We start from the raw sequence: 13,288 nt of genomic DNA on the forward strand, positions 1-13,288 counted from the left end.
TGCCCACTGTCCAGGGAAGCAGAGAGAGGTGCCTGCAGTTCAGTGCCTGGTGTTGCATTTGGACTGACTGAGCAAGCACCCCGGCTCACCAGGCACTGTGCTGAGGACACCCTCCAGGCAGTCAGACAACCACCTCTGCCCTTGGGGTCACACAGCAGCCTCTGAGCTCTTGGACCTCTCTGGTTTTAGCCTCCTCTCTTGCCTTGCTGCACCATCCCCAGGAAGGGTCCGGAGGGCCTGAGGGATGCCCCAGCATTGGGCCGCTACCTGGAGGCTCTGATCAACTTCATTTCCCCTATGTCCTTGCCCTTCAGGCCCTCTGTGGGTGATGTCTGTTGCTGTCCATTCCATGCAGGAGGGGCCTCTACATGCAGAGCACAGCATGGCAGGGGGAAAAGGAAGGCTGCTGAGGGTGGGATGCTCTGGGGGTAGTGGCTGAGTCTTGGGAAGGAAAGCCCTTTGAGCTGGGCCCACAGCACTGGGGTGGGGAGTTGCAGTAGATGTTCCTCATGCAGGGAATGGCCAGGCAGTCAGGAGTGGCTCAGTTAGGAGCTCTGTGGGAAGGAGCCAGCCTGGGAGGCCCTGGACACCAGGCTGAACCTGGCGCAGAGCCCAGGGCGTACTCAGTGACAAAGATGAAAATGGACATGGGGTCTGTACTTGGATAGGCTCTGGGAAGTGCCTGAAGGCTCTGGACAGGCTGGGTGATGGGGCCGGCTATAGAACAAGTCGCCGATAAACATGCTGATGCATGGAGGAAGGCAAAGGATAGGAGGCAGGGAGACAGGTTAGGGGCCACTGCTTCTGTCCAGGGAAGAAATGCAAAGAGAGGCCAGCTGGGAAGAACACAGTCCACCAAGAATGGGCCACACCTGGAGACAAGAAAGAGGTAGGAGTCCCAAGAGGGCGCACAGCGAGTTCTATAGCACATTCAGAATCGGGACAGCCAGGGAGTGCAGCCTGGGGGAAAGGGTGAATGTGACCAAATCTGATTGTAGGTAATGCTAATGGGATAGCATGGGATACCAGGCACACAGATGTCCCAGAGGCAGCTAAAATGCAGTCCTGGGGGTGGCACAACAGGCTTTTAGGCAGGGGGTGCGGGGAGCCCTACTTTGGGGCTGGAGAGGGAGATGGGGTTCTGGAAGAGGGTTGAGAAGACAAGGGAATTAGGATTCACCCTGGTGGAGAGTTGTGTTCAAGACTGCAGAAGTCAAGAGGGGTGGGGCCTGAGAAAGTGTCCTTAGATTTGGGTTGAAGGAGCTGGAGGAGGGGAGAGCCCTTTTCAAGGAAGGTGGAGGCTTGCGAAGGCTGCAGTGGGCTAGGGTGGCCGGGTGTCCAGCTCTGGACATTAGGAGGCCTTCGAGCTGCAATAGAGCCAAGGACATCACAGTGACCTGAGGACACCGCAGGTAGAAGTGGCACAGTAACCCCAGACACCCCACCTGGCCACAGTGAGAGGGCAGGGTGAAAATGCTTGCCCAGAGATTCGGCTCAAACTTCTAGATCAAAATACAGTTAGTCATTCTACAAATAGGGAGACCCAGGTAGAGGGCCAACCTTGGCCCAGCCTCGCGGCTGCCTCACCACCCAGCACCACCAGACCCCAGGCTGAGGCCAGAGTAACAAGGACCACAGAGCTCAGGCGCCTGAGGCCTGCACCCTAGTTCCGGTGTGGGTGGAGGGGCTGGCCCGGATTTCGAAACTCCTTCCTCTCCCGACACTGGCAGCAAAGTGCGGCCTCTGCAAAAGGGATCTGTGCGGTGGGTGCAGGCAGCCGTTGCCGGCGGCAGGTCCGCTGGGAGACGTCTGCCTCCAGCCGGGCGCGGGGCCCCGCCCCCAATGCTCCCATCCGACTCCAGGGACCGGGCAGAGCCGTCTCCTCAGCGCTGGGCCCAGCTCGTGCCGAGGCGACCGCCAGACACCGGCCCAGGTCGCTGGGGAAGGTGCTTTATGCTAAGCTTGGCCAACATTTAGGGACGTCTTAGAAGTGCTGGGAAGGGGAGCCAGGGTCCCGCCTCATCTGCTCTCAGAGGATGGTCGGCAGCCGCGAGGCCTGGGGCACGCCTGGGACAGGAAGTCCGGGGCACAGGAGCCTGGCTGCGGGGGAAACGCGGATAACCCGAGGGAAGCCGGACCGTGGCCCTCGGAGCACGCACGCGCACCCGCGCGCTCGTCCCAGGGGCCCAGGCTCCGCCCCTGGCTGAACCCCGCCCCGCCCCCGGACTCCCTCCTTCCTTTTCCGGACCCGCCAGCAGGGGTATGCGCTGGGCCTGGGGCGCCCCCTGCAGGCTGCGAGAGGATCCGGAGCCAGGACCCGCCCAGCAGACCGCCCCCCGGCCGACCCAAGCGCGGCTGCAGCCGGGGTCCCCGGGACGCGGTCCCCCGCTCCTTCCCCGGCGCGCGTAGTTCCCAAGGCGACTAAGCGGCGCCCGTCGCCCGGCCCCCCTCGTCCGGCCCCCAGCACGCGCGGGCCCGGCCACGGTTGCCATGGCTGCGGAAGGCAAGGGGGCGCGCGGCCCGACGCCCCGCCCCGCCCGGGCACGCCCCGCCCGCCCGGCCCGCCCGGCCCGCCCTCCACGCCGCCTGCGCCGCCGCCGCCGCCGCCGCCGCCGCCACTGCCACTGTCGCCGGGCTCGGGGCTGCGGTGGGCGCACCTTGGCACGGCGCGGCCCGGAGGCGAGGCGGCCGCGCCAGACCCGAAGCCGAGGCGAGGCCGGGCCGCCCCCGCCGAGCCCGCCCTCCCAACGGGGATGCGGCGCTGAGGCCCAGCATGGCCGGCCCGGGCCCCACCTTCCCGCTGCACCGGCTCGTCTGGGCGAATCGGCACCGCGAACTGGAGGCCGCGCTGCACAGCCGCCAGGTGAGACCGCGGGGCACCGGGCTCTCCTCCGCGCAGCCCACCCAGAGCCGTGGGCTGTGCCCCGCCTGATGCGAAGCCCGGGTCACCCGCCCCTCTCGCTTGAGCCTCCGGCCGCGGCTTCCAGCGCTGGGCCTTGCCCAGCCAGTGTCCCCGCTTCACGCTGCGTCCAGTCCCCGAATTCGCGCCACCCCACCCCTGAGCCAGGCTGAGGACAAGCCACCTGGTTCTGGTCCCCAGGTCCCTCCAGTTCTAGACATCTGCAGCTGCACCTCTGCCTGACCAGGCCCCTCTGCGGGACCCCCAGTTCTATTCCTGGCAGAAGGCCCTTCCCACCTGCTCCCTCCCCCCTCCCACGAGGACCCACAGGCCACCCTCAACCATGTCCATGGCCTGTGTGCTGTCCTTATTCCCCGCAATGACTCCCAACCACGTTCAGCCTAGTGGCCTTCTTGCTTCTCTTTACTTGCCCTGTGCTGAATGTCCCATCTCCCCCAGCACGACATTGAACAGGAGGACCCCCGGGGGCGCACTCCCCTGGAGCTGGCTGTGTCCCTGGGGAACCTGGAGTCCGTGAGAGTCCTCCTTCGACACAATGCCAATGTGGGCAAAGAGAGCTGCCAGGGCTGGGCAGGTACTGCAGGGGGCAGAGGGGCTCCCCTGAGGCTGGCAGTGGGGTTGGTGCGCGGCAATGAAAGGCCAGGCCAGGGGCCATTGACAGAGCTCCCCTCAGCGGCCTGGTGCCCCTAGTCCTGCAGGAGGCAGTCAGCACTGGGGACCCAGAGATGGTACAGCTGGTGCTCCAGTATCGGGACTACCAGAGGGCCACACAGAGGCTGGCTGGCATTCCAGAATTGCTCAACAAACTCCGTCAGGTACAGCAGGGTACAGAGGTATGGCCAGTAAGGAGGGGTGGAGAGCCACGTCAAGTGGCCCTGACAGGCCGCATGGGGTCACTCTGGTCACCCACCACCCACTCAGTCTGTGCAGCATGCTCTCCCAACACTGTCGACAACATCCTCTCTCTTGACCCCACCCCAGGGTCATGTAGGAAAGAGAGGAGTCCAGACCCAGGTGGGTGAAACTGAGCCCTTTAGGAGAAAAGCCATTGCCCACATCAGGGGTCCCTCATACAGAAATCTAAACGGGGCTTTGGATGTGGGTCTCCTGGCAAATGCATATTTCCTAGGGGGAGAGTTTTTCCTGACTCAGTGGGTGTGGCCTGGTGCCCTGGAATACCTGTCTGTCCCTGTGCCCCTCCCCCCACCAGGCCCAGAGGGGGTCATTGTACCCTCTTTACAGATGAGGACTCTGGGACTCTGGGGAAGCAAGGAGTTCCCCCAGGGCCTCTCAGCAGGCTAGTGGCCAGGTAGAGACTGACCTCCAGGCTTCAGATACTTGTAATCTGATTATTCCAAGGCCTTTTCAGGACCCCACTTCGCTCACCCTTTCTGGGGGGCGGTTGGTTGTAGTGGGGGTATACCTGGGATATAGCACTTTAAGACTTGCTGATGGGTTGGACTCCCAGAGCGGGGCTACAGAAAAGGAGCCCCCTAGGCACACTGATCCTTGGTACCAGGCAGGCCTTGACAGGTGCTCTGGTCTGTCTCAGGCCCCCGATTTCTACGTGGAGATGAAGTGGGAATTCACCAGCTGGGGTGAGTGAGGACCGCTTGGCTTCTAGGGGTGTGGGTGGGATCCTTGGGAAAGAACCACGGTGACCTCCACACTCCTGCAGTGCCCCTCGTGTCCAAGATGTGCCCCAGTGACGTGTACCGAGTGTGGAAGCGGGGTGAGAGCCTGCGGGTGGACACCAGTCTTCTGGGCTTCGAGCACATGACCTGGCAGCGCGGCAGGAGAAGCTTTATCTTCAAGGGCCAGGGTGAGCTGGGGGGGACTCCCTGTGGGCATGAGCAGGCCGGACCCTCCCAGACCCTCCTCTGGCTTGTGAGGACAGTGCAGTTCTTTTTCTCTGCTTTCCAGATATGGAAACTGAGGTTGAGGGTGGAGGGGACCAAGGGGCTGGGGCCTCACCCACTTAGCAGCAGGTGGCTGCGGGCACCGTGGTGGCTTTTTCCCCACCGGCTGGAGCCCAGCACTGATTTGTGCCCCTCACACACCCATACCGGCTGGCAGAGGCAGGCGCCTTGGTGATGGAAGTGGACCACGACCGGCAGGTGGTGCACACCGAGACACTGGGGCTTGCCCTGCATGAGCCAGAAGCGCTGCTGGCCGCCATGCGGCCCAGTGAAGAGCACGTGGCCAGTCGCCTCACCTCTCCTATCGTCTCCACCCACCTGGACACTCGCAATGTGGCCTTTGAGAGGTCAGTTGGGACCTGGCCACACTGTGGGTCATGGTCCAAGCCTCTGGGAGGGTGAACCACCCACAGAGGCCACTCAGATGGGGGCAGGGGTCCCTGCGGGCCCCGTGTCTCACCCAGACTGCTTGCAGGTCCCATGGCAACCTTCAGGCCCCTGCGTGCCTGTCCTTGGGCAGCTGTCTCCCTGGGGAGGAAGCTAGGTCAGGGGCCCCAGGGGCCTGACTCCTGCTTTCATGTGTTTTCCCCTAACAAGGATTTAGGCTGTGTTCGGGGCAGCTCTTTGGCCCAGTGTGGGTTTCTCAGTAGTATGGCTGTTTCTGGGCCAGAGCCCTTTGTGGGTAGTCTAGGAATCTGACCCTACCGGCCAGGCTGTTCTCTCTGACAACATATGTCCCAGTTCCCAGAACAGACTTCAGAGATACCTTTTTGAAAAAACAAACAAACAGCTTTATTGGAATATAATTTTGTATACCTTACAGATCACCCACTTAAAGCGTACAGTTTGGTGGTTTTTAGTCTGTTCACAGAAATGTGACAATCACCACAGTCAACTTTCGAACATTGTCATCACCCCAAAAAGAAATCCAGGAGCTATCAGCTCCCATGACCTCACCCCCTTCCCCAGCCTAGGCAACCACTCATTTACTTTCTCTATAGATTTCCCCATTCTGGACTCTTATGTGCATGGGATCATATGGTACATGCTTTCTTGTTACTTCTTTCACTGTTCAGAATGTTTTCAAATTTTATCCAGGTTGTAACATATAACTGCTTCATTCCTGTCGTGGCTCCATTGTATGACCAGCTCACATTTTGTTTCTTCACTCACCTACTGACGGATGTTAGGATTGTTTTCACCTTTTGCCTGTTATGAATAACGTTTCTGTAAACGTTAGTGTACAAGGTCTTGTGTGGACTAAAGTTTTCGTTTCTCTAAGGTGGACACCTGGGGGTATGATTCCTAGGTCACATGGTAACCGGACATTTGATTGAACCACCGGACCATTTACCAAGGTGCCTGAGGCATTTTACATCCCCCCCACCCCCCAGCAGTGTATGAGGACTCCAGTTTCTTCCTGTACTCACCAACATTGACGTTCATTTATTTATTTTTGGATTATAATCACCCTAGCGGGTGTGAAAAGTAGTATTTCGTTGTGGTTGTGATTTGCGTTCCCTTAATGATGACGTGGAACACCTTTTCTTGTGCTCATTGGCCACTTGTATCTCTTTTTTGGAAAAGTGTCTATTTAGATCCTTTGTGCATTTAAAAAATTGGGTTGTAAAAAAAAAATTGGGTTGTCTTTTTACTATTGAGTTGCAGTTCTTTATGTATTCTAGATAGAAGTCCCTTCTTGGGTATACGATTTGCAAATATTCTCCCGTTTTGTGGAGAATATTTGACTCTTCACTCTCTCAACCGTGTCCTTTGAAGCACATGTTTTTAATTTTCATGAATCACAATTTATGTATTTTTTTTCTTGTCACCTGTGCTTCTAGCGTCATATCGAACAACATTTTGTCAAATCCAAAGGCACAAAGATTTTTCCCTGTATTGACTTCTGAAAGTTTTATAGTTTTAGCTCTTACGTTCAGGTCTCTGATCCATTGAATTAATATTTGTATATGGTGTGAGGAAAGGATCCACCTTCACTAGTTTCACATGTGTGACCCACTTGTCCCAGCACCATTTCTGGAAAAGACTGTTCTTTTCCCATGGAATGGTCTTGGCACACTTGTGGAAAATCAGTTGACTATAGATGCATGGGTTTCTTTCTGGATTCTCAGTTCTATTTCATTGACCTATATGTTGATCTTTGTGCCAATACCACACTATCTTAGTAAGTGTTGCCTTGTGGTAAGTTTTGAAATTGGAAAGTGTGAGTCTTTTGACTTTGTTCTTCTTGCTCAGGATTATTTTGGGTGTTCTGGGTCCTTTGAGATTTCACAGGATGCCAGATTCAGTTTGTCAGTTTCTACAAAGAAGTCATCAGGTGGGATTCTGATAGGGTTTGCATTGAATTTGGACCTCAGCTTGGAGCATACTGTCATCATAACAGTGTTCAGTGTCCTCTACCATGAACATAAGATCAGTTCCCACTTACTTAGGTCTTTAATTTTTTTTTTTTTAAAGATTTTATTTATTCATGAGAGACACAGAGAGAGAGAGAGAGAGAGAGAGGCAGAGACACAGGCAGAGGGAGAAGCAGGCTCCATGCAGGGAGCCCGATGCGGGACTCGATCCCGGGTCTCCAGGGTCACGCCCTGGGCGGAAGGCAGATGGTAAACCGCTGAGCCACCCAGGGATCCCCTTTAATTTTTTTTTTTAAGATTTTTTTTATTTATTCATTTTTTCTTAATATTGTCATTTAGGAGCGTGTTTACTTTCCACACATTTGTGAGTTTCCCAAATCTTTATATTGTTATCGACTTCTTTTCTCATTTCCTTGTGGTTGGAGAACATACTTTGTATCACTTTTTTCCTTTCAGTTTTATTGAATCTTCCTTTATGGCCTAGCATATGCTCCGTTCTGAGAAATGTTCCATGTGCACCTGAGAAGAATGTGTATTCTGTTGTTGTTGGGTGGAGTGTTCTAAGAAAGTCTGTTCAGTCTGGTTTATAGGGTTGTTCAAGTCTTACATTTCCTTGTTGATCTTTTGTCTCCTTGTCCTATCCATTGTCAAAAGTGGGGTATTGATGTCATGAAACTATTATTGTTGAGTCAGACATACTTTTATTTTTCACTTTTTAGTCCGTAAAATTTTAAACATGTACTAAAGAAGAGAGAATAGTTAGAATGTCCTCATCGCCCAGTGCCCAACACTTACCAACATTCTGTTAATTTTGTTGAATCTATCCTTCCTTCTTTTCTTTTTTCCTCAGACTATTTTTTTTTAAGATTTTATTTATTTATTCATGAGGGACACAGAGAGAGAGGCAGAGACACAGGCAGAGGGAGAAGGAGGCACCATACAGGGAGCCCGATGTGGGACTCTGGGATCACGCCCTGAGCCAAAGGCAGACACTTAACCCCTGAGCCACCCAGGCGTCCCTCCTCAGACTATTTTATTTTTTCAGAGGGAGAGAGAGGTGGGGGGGAGGGACGGAGAGCGAGAATCTTAAGCAGGCTTCATGCCCACTGCAGAGCCCAACATGGGGCTCTATCTCATGACCCCAAGATCATGACCTGAGCAGAAATCAAGAATCAGATGTTCAACCCACTGAGCCCCACCAGGCACCCTGTCCCTGGACTTTTTTTTTTTTTTTTAAGATTTTATTTATTTGAGGGACAGCCCTGGTGGCACAGTGGTTTAACACCGCCTGCAGCCCAAGGTGGGATCCTGGAGACCCTGTATCGAGTCCCATGTCGGGCTCCCTGTGTGGGGCCTGCTTCTCCCTCTGCCTGTGTCTCTATGAATAAACAAATAAAATCTTAAAAAAAAAGATTTTATTTATTTGAGAAAGAGAATGAGAACAAGCACAAGCAGGGGGAGGGGAAAAGGGTGAGGGAGAAGCAAATTCTGCTGAGCAGGGAGCCTGACAAGGGGCTCGATCCCAGGACCCTGGCATCATGACATGAGCTGAAGTCAGATGCTTAACCAACTGAGCCATGAGGGGTGCCCCTTCCCTGGACTATTTTAAAGCACATCCCAGATGTCATATCGCTTTAACAGTAAATGCTTCTGTCCCTGACTCTGCCAGATGAGGCTGTTTATAAAGCCAGCCCCAACGCCGTTGTCACACCTAACAAAATTAATGATGATTCCCTAGTACTGTTGTATCCCCAGTCCTTGTTGGATTGTCCCTGGCTGTCCAGGCAACCTCTCAAGGCCCTTGCGTGTGTGTTTCACAGTGGGAAGGCTAATTGGAAGGGGTCTCTGGAAGGGAAGGTTCTGGCTAGAGTTGAGGGGTACGGGTCCTCATGAGCTCCTGTTTGGTCTGTTTCAGGAACAAATGTGGTATCTGGGGCTGGCGGTCTGAGAAGATGGAAACCGTTAGCGGCTACGAGGCCAAGGCAGGAGAGGCTAGTGGTGGGGGCTGGGGTAGGAGACAAGGCCCAGGAACTCCACCACTTCTCCACGTCCACTCATGTGGAGGAGAGACAGAATAGCCTGTGGACTCATAAGCCCTTTGTGGCCATGGGAACTCAGTGGGGCCCTAGTGCCCAGGCCCTGCCAAGCACATAGGGATCACCCCAGCACGGGCCCCAACCCAGGTTACCGAGATGAAACGGGGAGCATTTTCCCCTCGTTACTGAACCCCTTGTGGTTCAGACCCTGCCACCTCTTCCACTTTGGGGGGGGGGGGGGCAAGATCCTATCTGTCCCTACAGAGAGGAGGACTTTGGTCCTTTACTGGTGAGGCTGAGTGTGGGCAACAGGCTCTGAGCCCTCAGCTCCCCCTGTGTCTCCCTGCTCCCCAGGTATACAGTGCCACCAATGTGGAGCTGGTGACACGCACTCGCACGGAGCACCTCTCTGATCAGGACAAGTCGAAGAGCAAAGGTAAACCCAGGTGCGCCTGCCTGCTGTCCAGTCACACCATCTGCTGGGGTCACCCTGGTCTGGGGTCTGGGCTAAGCTGGGAAGCCTTCCCCATTCCCACATGCTCTGTCTCCCACCCAATAAGAGACTCCCAGGGTGGATGGTGGTGGGGGCCGTCTTGGAGCAGTGGCCCAAAGTCTCCTAATGAGCTCCCACCTTTTCTTCTTAGGAGGGAAAACTCCATTCCAGTCCTTCCTCGGGATGGCCCAGCAGCACTCCTCCCACAGCGGGGTGAGCCACGCCCAGGGTGGGGGGCCATGGGCAGGGGGCTGCCGGGCAGAGCCTGGCAGGCACCTTCCTAAACACTCAGCGCGGTCCTGGGGTCCTCCCAGGCTCCTGTGCAGCAGGCCGCCAGCCCCACCAACCCCACAGCCATATCCCCCAGTGAGTACTTCGACCCCAACTTCAGCTTGGAGTCGAGGAACATTGGCCGCCCCATTGAGATGTCCAGCAAAGTGCAGAGGTGAGGTCTTGGAGCTGGTTTGGGGAATTCCCTCAGGGTGGGGGACCCCTCTCAGGGTGGGGGACCCACTCAGCCAGCTGGCTTCCTGCTAGACTCTTGTCCTTGGGGTCAGGAGCCAGGTCCGTCTTATCTGTGGTTGTTGGCACCCAGCTCAGGGCTTGGCCCAGAAGACTGGTTATTCTTCTTTGATGAATGAATGAGTGATGAGCACCACCGCCCATTTATGGTTTTCTATTCCATTGAATGAGCGAGCACCTACTAGAGGCCAGCTTGTGGCAGAGGAGGGCTCACAGCTCAATCATCTGACTTTGTGGTCCAAGGAAATGTTTTCCCCTCTGAGAGTCTATTCTCATCAGTTAAATAACAGTCACACTCAGCCACCTGCTCACAAGGATGCTAGGAGGCTCTGATGAGCTCACGATGGGCCCAGCACTGTCCCAGGGACTGCAGGTAGACTCAGCACGGAGCGGTGGAGCAGGGATTCGGACCCCAGTAGTCCTGACCTCTGGGCTTTGTTGGACCCCAAGATATGGCAAAGTGAGAGGCACTGGCAGGTATGGGGTATGGAGGAGGATGGAGCCATGGATGAGATCCTGATTGAAGCCAGCAGCCCAGCCCGCCCTCCGCATCCAGATGAGTTGAGCTGGCACAGGTTACCATAGGCCCCAGCCTGGGCCCCTCCAGAGCCAAAAGACATAAGCTCCTGGGGGAGGCAGGTGAGGGCAGGTGAGGGCAGCTGAGCAGAGAAGAGGGCAGTTCAGGCCTGGCAGAGGGCAGGAGCAGAGGCAGGTGTCCACGGTGGGTGGGTCTTAGCAGGGGGCCACCAGAGCTTCCCTGACTCACATACCCTGTAGGTTCAAGGCAACACTGTGGCTGAGTGAGGAGCACCCGCTCTCCCTGGGTGACCAGGTGACACCTATCATTGACCTGATGGCTATCAGCAACGCTCACTTTGCCAAGCTGCGCGACTTCATCACCCTGCGCCTTCCCCCTGGCTTCCCAGTCAAGATTGGTGAGGGGTGGTAGGGGGTACCAGGGAGGTGGGATAGGGTGGGGGCTGGCCTCTGGCCCTGGGTGGCTCAGCCTCACTGTTTCCCCACAGAGATTCCCCTTTTCCACGTGCTCAATGCCCGCATCACCTTCAGCAACCTGTGTGGCTGTGATGAGCCCCTGAACTCGGTGTGGGTGCCAACCTCCAGCTCAGGCTCTGGTGGCACCACATCAGGTACTCCACAGGACAGAGGGGGCCCGTGCTGCTCCCCAGCCCTAGGCCCTGGGGCTGAGTGCAGCTCTTTTCCTGCGTAGGGAGCCCTTTCCCATGTGAGGTGGACCCCGCCGTGTTTGAGGTGCCCGAGGGGTACAGTGTGCTGGGCACGGAGCGCAGCGAGCCCCTTCGTGATGAAGATGATGACCTGCTACAGTTTGCCATCCGCCAGAGCCTGCTGGAGGCAGGCGCAGAGGCTGAGCAGGTGGGACACAGGCAGGCCCGGCCCCTGCGTGCTGGCAGGGGTGGCAGACGTGACAGCTCGGGGCTTCATCTGCCACAGGTAACTGTCTGGGAAGCCCTGACCAACACCCGGCCTGGTGCCCACCCTCCTCCCCAAGCCACCGCTTACGAGGAGCAGCTTCAGCTGGAGCGGTGAGACCCTCTAGAACCTACTAGGACAATGTCTCAGCCTGTCCTGCCCCAAGGACCCTCCCAGCCAGGGGGTCCTTGGCTGCTGGTGGTGGGTAGTGGGGAGGTGCTGGTCCCAGGATCCCAGGCCCTCTCCAAGGCCATCCTCATCAGCAACGCTGCCTATACCAGAGGCAGCATGAGAATGGGGGGAATGGGGCCCCCTGCCTTGCCTCTTCTCTCTGGTTCTCCTGGGTTCCCAGCCACTCTCTCCTTGTCCATGTCCTCCACAGCCATGTCCCAGCCCTTAGCCTTCTTCCCCAGTCTCAGCACTCACTGGTCTGTCCTCCCTGTCACACCTTGTCTGAAAGGGCCCTCCAAGAAAGCCTGCAGATGTCCACAGAGCCCAATGGCCCAGAATCCCCTCACAGGACACCCCTGGCCCGGGCCCCCCCAAGCTTTGAGGAACAGCTTCGCCTGGCCCTGGAGTTGTCTTCGAGGGAGCAGGAGGAGCAGGAACGACGGGGGCAGCAGGAGGAGGAAGACTTACAGAGGATCCTGCAACTCTCGCTCACGGAGCACTGAGCACCCAGCACCCAGCTCTGGGAGGGCGGTCTATGCTGCTCCCCCATGTGCTTTTGTAACTTATTTATTTATAAACTGTCTGCTGCCAAGCTTGGGGCCTGGAGCCCTGGAGGTGGGCTTGCATTGGAGACCAGGTGAAAATAAAGAGACTCAGCAGCAGGCTTACTCTGCTCACTGGGGAGATGAGCTGGGGAGGCGACATTGATGGGAGACGCAGTGGGCAATGGCCTCAGACCTGGGTTTGAATCCTGGCTGTGCCCCTTTAGTTTCTCTGAGCCCCGGCGTGATACTTGGGGTCTGCCTCCCCACACCCCCAGGGCTGAGGTTTCCTCAGCTGTAAAATGAGACCGCCTCCCACTCCCCAGGGCTGTCAGGAGGGTGAAGTGAACCAACCTAGGTCAGGTCCCTTACAGAGTAGCTGCTCCGGAAACATCAATTTCCTGGAGCCAGATCCACCTGTTGGAGACCCAGGTCCCTCCTGCCACTCACTGGGCTTTCCCAGAACCCACCTGTGCACCTGTCCAAGAGATGGAGAGGCTGGGCCTCCAGATGACTCCCAGCCAGCAGGGAGCAGCCACTGCACCCCAGGCCTGGGTCCCTTTCTATCCGGTGATTCTGGACAAGTCACTTCCCTCTGCTGCAGCTCTGCCCTGCTCACCTCCAAGGTGGCCCTGAGGATCCACTGTGAGCCTCAAGGGTTAGTTCTAAATCCAGCTTTATTTCCCCTGAAGCTCTTCATGCCTCCCAATGATTCGTGCAGACAGTGGAAGCATGAGGGCCAATCAGCAAGAAGTAATTTTGGAGTGTCCCCCAATTTAGCGCTCACTGTGTCTGATCCTTTCCAAGACCTTGTCCCCAGGCCTCCCTCCCTAGGTCTCATCTCCGCTAGGTAGTAAG

The 13,288-nt window shown here is 56.5% G+C and overlaps 1 protein-coding gene across 8 annotated transcripts; it reads left to right on the forward strand.

Annotated features, from left to right (window-relative positions):
- The first annotated feature begins 2,667 nt into the window (after positions 1 to 2,667).
- ANKRD13D (ankyrin repeat domain 13D) lies at positions 2,668 to 12,550 on the forward strand. Of its 8 annotated transcripts, none has more exons than XM_072790104.1 (15): positions 2,668 to 2,863; positions 3,359 to 3,494; positions 3,611 to 3,753; positions 4,473 to 4,518; positions 4,599 to 4,742; positions 4,997 to 5,186; positions 9,133 to 9,208; positions 9,608 to 9,689; positions 9,898 to 9,959; positions 10,061 to 10,191; positions 11,046 to 11,203; positions 11,294 to 11,416; positions 11,497 to 11,660; positions 11,739 to 11,830; positions 12,178 to 12,550. In XM_072790104.1, exons 1-15 carry the CDS (start codon positions 2,774 to 2,776, stop codon positions 12,389 to 12,391), a joined length of 1,851 nt encoding a protein of 616 aa, XP_072646205.1. In that variant the 5' UTR covers positions 2,668 to 2,773; the 3' UTR covers positions 12,392 to 12,550. The 8 variants fall into 8 exon arrangements, with proteins under 8 accessions (XP_072646205.1, XP_072646197.1, XP_072646199.1 ...); XM_072790096.1 differs by having other exon boundaries at positions 2,672 to 2,863; positions 9,133 to 9,199; XM_072790098.1 differs by having other exon boundaries at positions 2,672 to 2,863; positions 3,611 to 3,735.
- Positions 12,551 to 13,288: the final 738 nt, after the last annotated feature.

This window comes from Canis lupus, chromosome 21 (genome assembly GCF_048164855.1).
Source record: "Canis lupus baileyi chromosome 21, mCanLup2.hap1, whole genome shotgun sequence".
In the NCBI taxonomy this organism is placed as follows: domain Eukaryota; kingdom Metazoa; phylum Chordata; class Mammalia; order Carnivora; family Canidae; genus Canis; species Canis lupus.